Source organism: Brachyhypopomus gauderio, chromosome 8, assembly GCF_052324685.1.
Source record: "Brachyhypopomus gauderio isolate BG-103 chromosome 8, BGAUD_0.2, whole genome shotgun sequence".
Lineage (NCBI taxonomy): Eukaryota > Metazoa > Chordata > Actinopteri > Gymnotiformes > Hypopomidae > Brachyhypopomus > Brachyhypopomus gauderio.
In genome coordinates this window covers 23,434,790-23,445,712 of record NC_135218.1, presented here as the reverse complement: position 1 = coordinate 23,445,712, position 10,923 = coordinate 23,434,790, and the positions used below count along the sequence as shown (strand labels likewise).

The 10,923-nt window shown below is 45.6% G+C and overlaps 1 protein-coding gene and 1 long non-coding RNA gene across 4 annotated transcripts; one reads left to right on the top strand and one right to left on the bottom strand.

Moving 5' to 3' along the window:
* Positions 1-3,434: 3,434 nt before the first annotated feature.
* On the bottom strand, positions 3,435-7,451 carry LOC143522010 (uncharacterized). Of its 3 annotated transcripts, XR_013132897.1 has the most exons (4): positions 7,318-7,451; positions 6,458-6,874; positions 5,953-6,143; positions 3,435-5,579 (listed from the first exon to the last, which is right to left on the bottom strand). It is a non-coding gene; the product is annotated as an uncharacterized LOC143522010 (long non-coding RNA). The 3 variants fall into 3 exon arrangements; XR_013132895.1 differs by lacking the exon at positions 7,318-7,451 and having other exon boundaries at positions 6,458-7,002; XR_013132896.1 differs by lacking the exon at positions 7,318-7,451 and having other exon boundaries at positions 3,435-5,397; positions 6,458-7,002.
* On the top strand, positions 3,823-9,136 carry htr2ab (5-hydroxytryptamine (serotonin) receptor 2A, genome duplicate b). The gene is made up of 4 exons (XM_077015626.1): positions 3,823-4,131; positions 4,742-5,381; positions 7,751-7,951; positions 8,160-9,136. The coding sequence occupies exons 2-4, from the start codon at positions 5,003-5,005 to the stop codon at positions 8,984-8,986; spliced, it is 1,407 nt and encodes a 468-aa protein (XP_076871741.1). The 5' UTR covers positions 3,823-4,131; positions 4,742-5,002; the 3' UTR covers positions 8,987-9,136.
* The last annotated feature ends 1,787 nt before the right edge of the window (positions 9,137-10,923 follow it).

Below are 10,923 nucleotides of genomic sequence, written 5' to 3'. Positions count from 1 at the left end.
TGTTTTAAGTTTTAAGTTCAAAAATGTGCATTTTTATTTCTTTACCTAATACATCACTTTAAGCCAGTATCAATAGTCATCATTCATGCACAAATCAAGCCTTGAATATATTTCTGGCTTCATAAACATGACTATCAACATGCCCCCTCATTATGTTTTACTGCCCCCCCAAGCAAAGCAGTCCAGAACCGGGGCTGCTGTACACTATTAGAATATATTTTACACCAGTTTAATTCGTCTTTAGTAAATATGTCTCTGTGCACTTTTTCATACTCTGAATAACACTGATTTTAAGCCATTTTCAAGCCTCTTGTAAATGACTTTAAATTAAATCTTTGAGATCGAAGGAATAGAAGTTTCAGTGATGGTGGACATGGCAGCATCGTGCGACTAACTGGTGATAATCTGGGTTACGTAGCCTGCTTGGATTATTTGAATATTTTAGTGCTTGGAATCACTGCAGGTTTTACTTTACTGAAAGGGACAAACTGTTCTGTAAAGATGAAGACACCGATAGTGCGAACCAAATACCTACATGTTGTGAAACTATACAGTCAAACCCAACATTACCTTGTGTGTATGGAGGGACACATACTCAGTTTAAGACACTGAAGTACTTTACTACATCAGACAGTTGTGCTGCAGACATAGGGCCTGATATCCTGGAGGGTGTGGCACAACTGTACATGAAACTTGAGTTGCATTAAACACACACGAACTTTGTGACAACAAAAGAATTAGGTGGCAGATTGCAGTCATTTAATTACGGCTATATAGAGGAGAACTCGCCCCCCAGCAGGGAAACCGTATGTTAAGAGGCATATTGATACGCTCATATAATGATTTAGGCATAAATGCAATTCAGTGTTGGCGTCTGTTTCACAGTGTACCTTTGATATTTGGTTATGTGGGCCTACCACATGATGAATACTGGCAAATGATAGGCTACTGCTCTTACTGCAAATTGTAAATCTTGTATTTTTCCCATTTTAACCGAGGGCATTACTGCCTATTTAAAACACTTAATTGCAGAACATCGTAGGCTTTTCAAGGGCCTGTTTGCAGATAAAAACGTGCTCCCGAAACATCTAATGATACGCTAACTACGGTAAAAAAGGAACACTGGGGCTATGTGTGATCAAAGCGATATAAAGCTAAACACTATTTCTTCAAGACACAATATAAAAGTGAAGATCACCCAGATGGGAAGCAGCTGACCAAACAGACCAGCAAGCAGGACAGACTCGCTACTCGGTGACATGACAAAGGCATTGAAGTGGAAATCAGAACTGAATGTTTCTTCACAGACCAATGTCCTCTGAGTCAAATGGGTGATATATCAGCACACCGAATATTGTTCTGACTTGGTTATTTGTGGTAGAACTTGCCAGTGTTTTACCAAACCCTGTTATTGTTAAAGATGAGGTCATGGTGTTGGCAGCAGCAGCTCTTGAGACATTCAGGTTTGATGAACATTTTCTTTCTTGCTCTTAAGTTGGCCTGAGACAGAATGATTCTGAACATGTTCAATGTAAGTGATCTGACCTACTGGAAACCATCGTTTGGTGTCTTTTGGTTAATTGTACCATACTGTAATTTAATTAATGTTTAGAATTGACCAAATTGGGGAACAAACATTTCTATGAAATTGGGCGATAACTTTAAAATCAAAATGCAGGAACATTTTAAGGTGTAGCCTGTTCACCCATACTTTTTTGTATCCTTTACATGTTGTCTTTGAATAAAAAAAAAAGAATAAGGAAATATTTCTGTGAATTCTTCATTTATTCCTCAAGAAACACTTAACTGAAGTAAAACATTAATGGAACTCTTTAGGTGTTGATCCAACACTTCTGATTTTATTGTGTACCCTGCTGCACCATTGGCCTACGTTACTGAACGACATATCCCTTCTTATGGGCCTCTTACTTTTGATGTTTTGAAACCAATGAGAATTTTAGCACAGGGGCTTATATTGACTGGTGGGAGTCATTAGGCTCTTATTTTGTTAATACACTGTCAACCTCTCTGTGATCTGAGGCTTTGGCTTTTTCCGTCCCTTGACACAACAGCGTTTTCTGAGCCGGTTCCCTGTCGCCATGTGCTGTCTGGCACGACCTGCTTACTCAACTTCAAAGCCCTACGCTGCGCTAATTCAATCCGAGCATGCTCTAATGCGATTGGGCCTCGTCTGCTCATGCACAGAGGGCCCAGCTAATTGCGCGGCGTTTGTGAGGTCATCCACAGCCCTTCCCGCCACAGGACACGCCCCCGCGCTCGCATGGCCCGGCCCTGTTTGTGCACGGCCTGAATTCCAGTAGCTGGATCACCTTTTTGTTTTTGTTTGTTGGAGCATATGGGGGTCTCCACCGCTCCTCCATGTCATGAACAAACAAACATGTCTGAATATGAGCAGCTTCATTCACTCTGGTCCCCCTCGTCTCCGACACCAGCCCCCCCCCCCCCCCCCCACTAGTCTCCAGATGCTGAGGAGGTACAGGGAGGCTGCACACGTGACCGTGTGAGTCAGGAGTCCGCGGGTCATGCTCCTCATGTTCCTCGCTGAACAATTACAGCACGGCCAGCGGCCACGGTGCACATGCACGGAGGCACACGTGCACACTCGCGCTGGGGCACTTTTGCGCCTTGCACCCCGACAGCATTTCCGCCCCCGCGCTGTATCGCAGCGAGAAAACTCTGGCTTGTTTGTAAGCATTGAGATGTCTCCTGGGGCAGTGAGAGAAGTTAAAGAGGGCTTGTTTCTGCTGTTCCCTGCAGTGCGTCAAACTCCCTCCGCTACTGCTGTTCCCACTCCACACTCTCCCCCCCTCCGCCCTGGCAGTGAGGTCTCTAGAGGGCCACGAGTCCGGCTGGTGTCAGAGGGCTTAGTGCCGGTCCGTTCTTCAGCCTTGATCATGCTTCTGTCCCGCCTCCAACACTGATGAAGTACACAAACAGCAGCACACAGTAACAGTCTGGGACCGGTTCAGAGTGCGCTCACTCTCTCTCTCTCCCTCTCTTTCTCACCTCTTCTCCCCCCTTTCTCTCTCCCTCTCCCCCCTTATCTCTATCTGCCCTGTCCCCTTCTCTTTCGCTCTCCCCCTTTCTTTGACTCCCTCCCCCTCTCTTTCTCTCCCCCCTTTCTCTTTCTCCCCCTCTCCTCTCCTCCCTCTCTCCCCTCTCCTCTCCTCTCCTCCATCTCTCCCCTCCCTCTCTCTCTCCCCTCTCCTCCCCCTCTTTCTCTCTCTACTGTGTCTTGCCTCTACCTGAAGCTTCTTCTTTTTTCTTAAATCTCAAGACTTTTGCCCAGGAGAAGCACAGAATATAAATTTTCCCACTTTAATAAGGGTAGACAGCAGAAATTTATTTTTAGACAATATTAAACATTGATTCATATGTATTAATAATACATTTGTAATATCTTGTGATGACAGAGCTCTTAGGTGAAAAATGCTTGACTAAATTGGGTTATTAATTCCTATGAAACTAATGGCGTTGGGAATGTCAAGTGCTCATCACCCGTAATCATTAATTTAATGTCAAGTGTGTTACGTGCAGTATTTGGGAGCTTATATCATTTTGCCTTTGATCATTTGTTTCGTTCATATTTTATTCAGAGACAAATCATCACAAATGATCAATTATGCTGTAAACAATTTCCCAAGATGGCAGAAAAGAGAACACGGAGGGTGAAATATCAGGGTGTGAAAAGCTCACGTGTGTATTTGCGTGTAAAGAGGTTTGGGTACCTTCGTCTCGGTTGAAGAGTGCAAGAGGTACTTCTGAGTATAGTGATGGAACGCCGTTGTGGTGAGAGCTTAAACAATCTGCCTTTGGTTCTGGAGAACCGGAGACAGAGAGAGAGGGAGAGAGGGGGGATGGAACGGAAGACAGTGAGAGATGGAGAGAGCAGCGGAGAGGAAGGAGGGAGTGAGGGAGTGCGAAAGAGGGAGTCAGAGCAGAGAGCAAGGTGTGGAGCGCTTGTGTGTGTGTGTGTGTGAGAGAGAGAGAGAGAGAGAGAGAGAGAGGTGGGGCGCAAGTGTGCACGCGAGAGATGGAGAGAGAAGTGGATTGTGCGATGACTTTATCTTACGGCTGCGCTCTGACGACATTTCTTCCAGCTCTGGAGTGGTGAGTTTACAGCTGAACGTAAAGCTCACAAAACGTTTCTGAGCCCACGGGGCTGGACGGCTTGTTTCATGCATTAGAAACTTTGATGGAACTCAGATGAAAACTCACACTGTTATGGGTGTATTATAAAGAAAGCAAGTCAGAGAGGATGTTGTATGTAAGTGAAATGTGTTTTATAAAAGCAGAGTTTTGTATGAATGTAACGTGTGCACGTTAAAATAAGTAAAGTATGTGTAGGAATGTAATGTGTGCATGTTTATAAGTAGACTTTGTGTACGATTGTAACGTGTATATATATAAGTAGACTATGTGTACGATTGTAACGTGTACATTTATAAGTTGAGTATGTTTGAGTGTAACGTGTACATATATAAGTATACTATGTGTATAAGTAGACTGTGTAAGAGTGTAATGTGTACATTTATTTGCGTATGTGCAAGTGTGTGCTTGTTTGTTTATTTGTTCTCACAACCAAAACGTTGCAGACGCGTGAGCTCACATCACCAAAGGCGTCTAGTGTGTCTGAATGTACACACGTTTCCTCTCTGCTCATCTTTCATATCTGTTCCCTCTCTTCTCTTCTTCTGGTGTCCACACACACACTCTGAAGGTTGTCTGCTGCCCCAGCCAGATCGGCTTTGACTGCCTCGCGTCCCGACTCTGCCTCTCCAAGGAAGAGCAGATGTGAATATTCTAGTGAAAACCAGAAGGGGCTCGAGTTCTCACAGATGGGCTGCGTGAGGTTCTTGCCGCTTCACTCGTGCGCCGAGCAGCGTGGAGTGTGTCCTCTGGTTCTCTGGACTCCACCCGACGCACTAACACCAGAGGAGCATGTGTGAGTGTGATTGGGGTGGAGAGGAACACTGACACTATGTCTCTGGACCGAAGCGCCAGTGACTTCAAATCACCCACAGCTTCAGATGAATATGTCAGCACCTCAGGCGCTGACCTCGTGGCTACGAGGGTTCTGGGTAATGCGGTCCTGGATGGCTCGGTGAACTGCAGTGGCGCTGAGGGCACAAACGCGTCGCTCTGTGTGACCGACGGTCCCGTGCACAAGAACTGGGTGGCACTGCTGATCCTGCTGGCCATCGTCGTCACGGTGACGGGGAACATCCTGGTCATCATGGCAGTGAGTCTGGAGAGGAAACTGCAGAACGCCACAAACTACTTCCTGATGTCGCTGGCCATAACGGACATGCTTCTGGGCCTCCTGGTCATGCCCGTCGCCATGGTCACCATCCTTTACAGTGAGTTAAGGAAGTTCTGTTCAGGATTAGGATAAAAACATATATAGGTGCAGTGCCTGGTTCACATTTAAGAGTTTCATATTGACAGACAGGTCAGTTCTGACAACTGTGTTCTGCTAGAAGTGTGTACATGTGGAGGGAGTGTGTAAAATAACGTGTGTTCGTGTGAGAGGTGTAGAAAGTGTGGGTGAGGTAGACCTGCAGAAAAAAAGGATCGAACATTAATAAAACAATTAACTAAGACAAAAAAGTCACACGTCACCTGCAGACTAAGCTGTGACCGACATTTCGTCAATATCTAACATTCTTTCAGGCTTTATCAATATTTTAATAAACGTGTTTTAGTTTTTTTTTTAACTCAGTAATCAAATTTAGACATACGGTGCCCGTCTTGTTTACCCAGACAAAGCAGGAGGCACAAACATTTAAAGGTGTGTTCGTTCAAAGAAGAGCACATGGATGTGTTTGAAGTGACTCTCAGCTTCAGATTCACTGGAGAGTGGGACACTCTCGAGGTTTGTCTCTCAGAAATGTCCCACGCGTCAGAGCAGCCTCAGCTGTTCAAACTGACCTGTCTTCTCACCAAAACCAGCTTTTAGTGAAAGGAATAACGTTGCGTCTTTGTGGAAGATTTGGTTGCATGGATGAAGTGTATGGAGTTCGCCTGGCCGCGATCTCGCGAGGGCGGACTGCTCTCACACACGTCTCCCTCGTTCACTTTGATGTCGGATTAATTAAGATGTAACGATGTTCCTCGGTGTTCTGAAAGCCAAAGGAAGGAAAGTAGACTGTCACTTCTGGTTTGGTGTTCTGAATAAGCTGAGAGGAAAGCTGCTCCTTTAAGTTGTGAAATGTGGTGAAGTGACCTACTGAGGAATTTGCCCTGGCGTCTGGAGAAGTTATTAATCAAGTACCTTTGGGTGCGTTTGTGAGTTTCTGTAGTGGCATTATAGTTGTGGGCCTTAAGCTAAAGATAAGTGATATTAAACTTCAGCACCTGGGGTCAAGAGGTCACAACACAAAACGAAACATTTCATACTAATTTGCTGTCACGGATCTCCTGTTTTGTTCCTTACCTGTCATAAACATTGTTCTGAAACCCACGCGCTTGTCTGCCACGCTCGCACGCGCGGACACGTGGACGCGCTCACGGTGGAGCTGCCGGTTCCGACTCCACTCAGTCACTCGAGGGCTGTAATGAGCTCGATAGCTGTGCTCTAAATTTGACCCTCCTCAGTCACGTCTTCACAGCCAGTCTCCCTCGACGCCTCATCTTCGCAGTTCAAAGAGGGAAAGAGACTCACTTGGGTTCCCCTATCCAAACGCGTCCGTTTTCTATTAAGAGGTGTAGTGCCATAATCCTTTGTGCTTGTGTTGTCAGAAGGAAACCCAACCTCATATCAGATAATGAGCCATCTCTAGGGGTAGCCGAGAAGAAGCCATGTTACATATTTCACATCCTCGGACACCGTGCACCTGCGATGTAATATGCCCTGACAAAACAGAACCACGCAGCAGCAGTGTTTGGGTATTAGCCTGATTACAGCCCAGTCGGTTTCTGGAGGCGTGATTGCTGCTTGTAAACAAATACGTTCTTTATTTGCTTTTAATTTAAATTCTGAAAAAGGAAGTGCTACATTCCTTCCACTCATCTAATAATAAAAATAAATAAAAAAACAGCTTGCACTGATCTAATACAACGAACAAATAAACATCTTGTAAGTCCAGTCACGTGCATCTCAAGAGTTCCAATTTAAAATGAATACTCATGAAACATTATCATCTAAATAATGTCATCATTCATTCACAAACGAAAACAGATATGAGAATCAGATAAAGACCCGCAGTCACTGTTAGAGCCATCTGGCAATTACGATTACCCCTTATTAAGGAAAACAAAACCAATTTTTACTGCTAAAAATGTCATTAAACGTACACGGCGGAATGCTGGTTCTTCCATTTCACTAGGAAGAATAATCCAAACAGTTGCAACTTGAACTAAAAGATTCAATACAATACTGGGGGAAAACATCCACTTTTTGATTGTGAATTCACGTGCGCTGATCTAACTAACTCTTCCTACACTCTCAACATAATATCGAAAGGCGCAATACTTTGGTAAAGCGCCCTCTGCTGGACCAAAACTCATATGGGCTGCTTTAGAGAATGATTACATTCTGTTTTGGTGTGTGTGTGTGTGTGTGTGTGTGTGTGTGTGTTCAATGTGTGCTTCTTGGAAAGGGGCATTTTGCTCTGTCATACCTTAGGTTTCACAAAATAGTGATTGAAAGCACTGGAATATTGCTTTAATGTGCTAACCGTTAATCAAATCTGTCTGCTGGGATCTGAGCTACAGTCCGCTCTTGCAGATTACACCTGGCCCTTCCCCAACACTCTGTGCCCAATCTGGATTTTCCTGGACGTGCTGTTCTCCACGGCCTCCATCATGCACCTGTGTGCCATCTCCCTGGACCGCTACATTGGCATCCGTAACCCCATCCAGCACAGCCGCACCAACTCCTGCGCCCGAACCCGGCTCAAGATCACAGCGGCATGGACCATCTCTGTAGGTGAGCACAGACACGGTTCCTGGCTTGCTCCTCTCCTCCTCTTAGCCTTTGTGCTGGTCCACTTCACAGTACACATAGTAAGACTTTGGTAAAGCGCCCTCTGCTGGACCAAAACTCATTTGGGTTCCTGCGGGCCTTCGATGTTTTTACATACTGTCACCAAGGCGTTTATTGTCCCATTTCTCACTCCGTCTCTGGGTTTCTCCAGGTATCTCCATGCCGGTTCCTGTCCTTGGCCTCCACAACCACTCGAAGGTGTTCCGGGGCTGCAGCTGTCAGCTGACAGATGACAGCTTCATCCTGGTGGGCTCCTTCGTGGCGTTCTTCGTCCCGCTGGTCATCATGCTGGTCACCTACTTTCTGACCATCGGCAGGCTGCGGCAGCAGGCCACGTTCTGCCTGGACCAGCTGGTGTCACGTCCGAAGTGGCTCTCCATGCTGGACTTCCTGCCCCGGAGTTCCTTCTCCTCCGAGCGCCTCTTCACCCGGAGCTCGCTCTGCCCTGACGCCGTGGTCACCGTGGCGCCCGCCGTCTCCAGGTCGTTTGGCCGGCGTGCCGCGCAGGCTATCGGGAACGAGCAGAAGGCCTCCAAGGTTCTGGGTGTCGTCTTCTTCCTGTTTGTGGCCATGTGGTGCCCGTTCTTCATCACCAACGTCATGGCGGTGGTGTGCGGAACCTCTTCGTGCGACCCGGCGCTCATGGACGGCCTGCTCAACGTGTTCGTGTGGGTGGGCTACCTCTCGTCCGCCGTCAACCCGCTGGTCTACACGCTCTTCAACAAGACATACCGCGCCGCGTTCGCACGTTACCTGCGCTGTCGCTACCAGGAGGAACGCAAGCCCCTGCAGGCCATCCTGGTCAACACCATCCCTCCCCTGGCCTTCAGCTCCACCAAGATCCCTCTGCAAGGACAGGCCACCTCGCTGAGATGCCCTGCAGAGGGGAACACGTCCACCTCCCCCAGAACGAACCAGCCGGGATTCCCATACACACCAACTATGGGGGATACGGACGACAGGGTGAGTTATGTGTAACATCAGAATGGTTGCTTCTCTTCTACAGACACAATCGGCAGGGCATTGTAATCACCCTTTTTAGTGGAAGCGATCTCGAAGCAAAGACGTGAAGGATGAAACGATTCCTGGTGCGTTCAGACATGCTTTGTGTTGAGCAATCAACACCAAAGGAACTCTAATGTTGCAGGATTTAAAAGAGTCTCATAAACTCTTTTGTTTGATACTCTGGGAGCCAGTTGTTATAATATGAATGCTGTATAGTTATATAAAAATGTATGTGCAATGTTCAAATGTATGTTTAAATAAATGTACTAAACCTTATGGCAGAAGTGTGTTTTTGAACTGCACCATTTTGTGGCGTGGTGAAGGGTAACTGAGTAAGACAGGGTATAAAATCCAGAGTGCTGAGATTTGAGACATGGTATTGGAATGCCAGACATCATATAGTTCATCAGTGGTCTAGGGAAGCAAACTACAATCAAGATGAATAAAGTGTCACTTAAATATCCGGCCCGTATTGTAGTGTCGTCCAGACTAAGATGAAATTATACTATAATTGACAGCCATGAACCAAGACTATGCTTTATAAAGGTTCGCGCATTTGTATGTGTTTAAAGCACTGCGGAGCGATGTGGAGACATGACCGTAACCAGAGACAACTGCATGTGTGTCAGCATCATGAGATCATACGTCTGTGGCGGAAATCAATCACACCTAGACCAATAATGATAATCTATATCAATTAGAGGAGAGGACCCATGAGCTGACATGAACACAAATTAATCGTTGCTTTATTTTAGAGACGGGATAAGTGTGGTGCACTCAAGTATGTGACCGCAAGTTTATGTTTTAGTTTATTTACTGCAATTGTACATTTATATTATTAATTGAAAACTGATATGACCCGTCAAACATTTAATGAGCGACGCCAACAGATTGTTCTATGGCGTGGATCCTTATTATTTTCACTTTTTATGGCGTGAGATTGCCGTCTATTATCTGAGAGTGCTATCTATTATTCAGGGGTGTCCAAACTTTTTGCAGTGAGGGCCAGATTTGGTGAGGTGAACATGTGTGGGGCCATCCATTCAGACTGGCATTCTGGGGACAGGGAGGGATGTCCAACCATTCAGACTGGCATTTTGCCACCTGCCAGTATAGTATAGTATAGTATAGTATACACTGCCATCTTCTGGTGAAATATAAAATAGCATTTTGGAGTCTACTGCCATCTTCTGGTGAAATATAAAATGCTGCCAAGCTCACGTTCTGAAATCCTGCACTTTTCCCGGGCACATTATTTCTTCTGTGACTTTGATGAGGCACTGCTTTATGAAATCACCGTCAGAGATCGGTTTGCCGTGCTGGGCTATACGTTTAGCGACTTCATAACTTGCTGTTGTGGGGTTTTCCTGTATTTTGTTAGTACGTAAATAACTGTTGTTGATCTTGCAGGCTAGCTGCCATTTGCTAGTTTCTGTGTTCGTTCGGGACTGGTGTAGATGTGTAGAACTGATGTTTGGTCTCATAATGACAACGAACATTTATACTTTCATCACAGCGACAGCTTCATTGCAAATTAAACAGACACACTTTCCGTTTATTTATTTTCCACCGTGTTTGAAATCTTCTACATTCATTTGATATTTAGATTTAGTTTAGTGGAGAAGCACCGTTTCCATGACTGGCTCTTTCTAGTGTTGAAGCTCAATCTTCTTGTGCGGGTCATATTCAATAGTATTTTCAGAATTTGCTGCCAATGAAAACTGGAACTCGGGCCGCAGTTTGGACACCCTTGGTTAAATAGATCAGGTCAGACATAAAGAACACGCAAAATCAAGAAAACCGAGCAAAAACAGCAAGAGCAGAGAAACAAGAATTGTGTGTTTCAGATGCGTGTTTGGGGTTATTGCCCGTTTCCGAAACGTCTCTTTGCGCTCTCTCATAAAAGACAG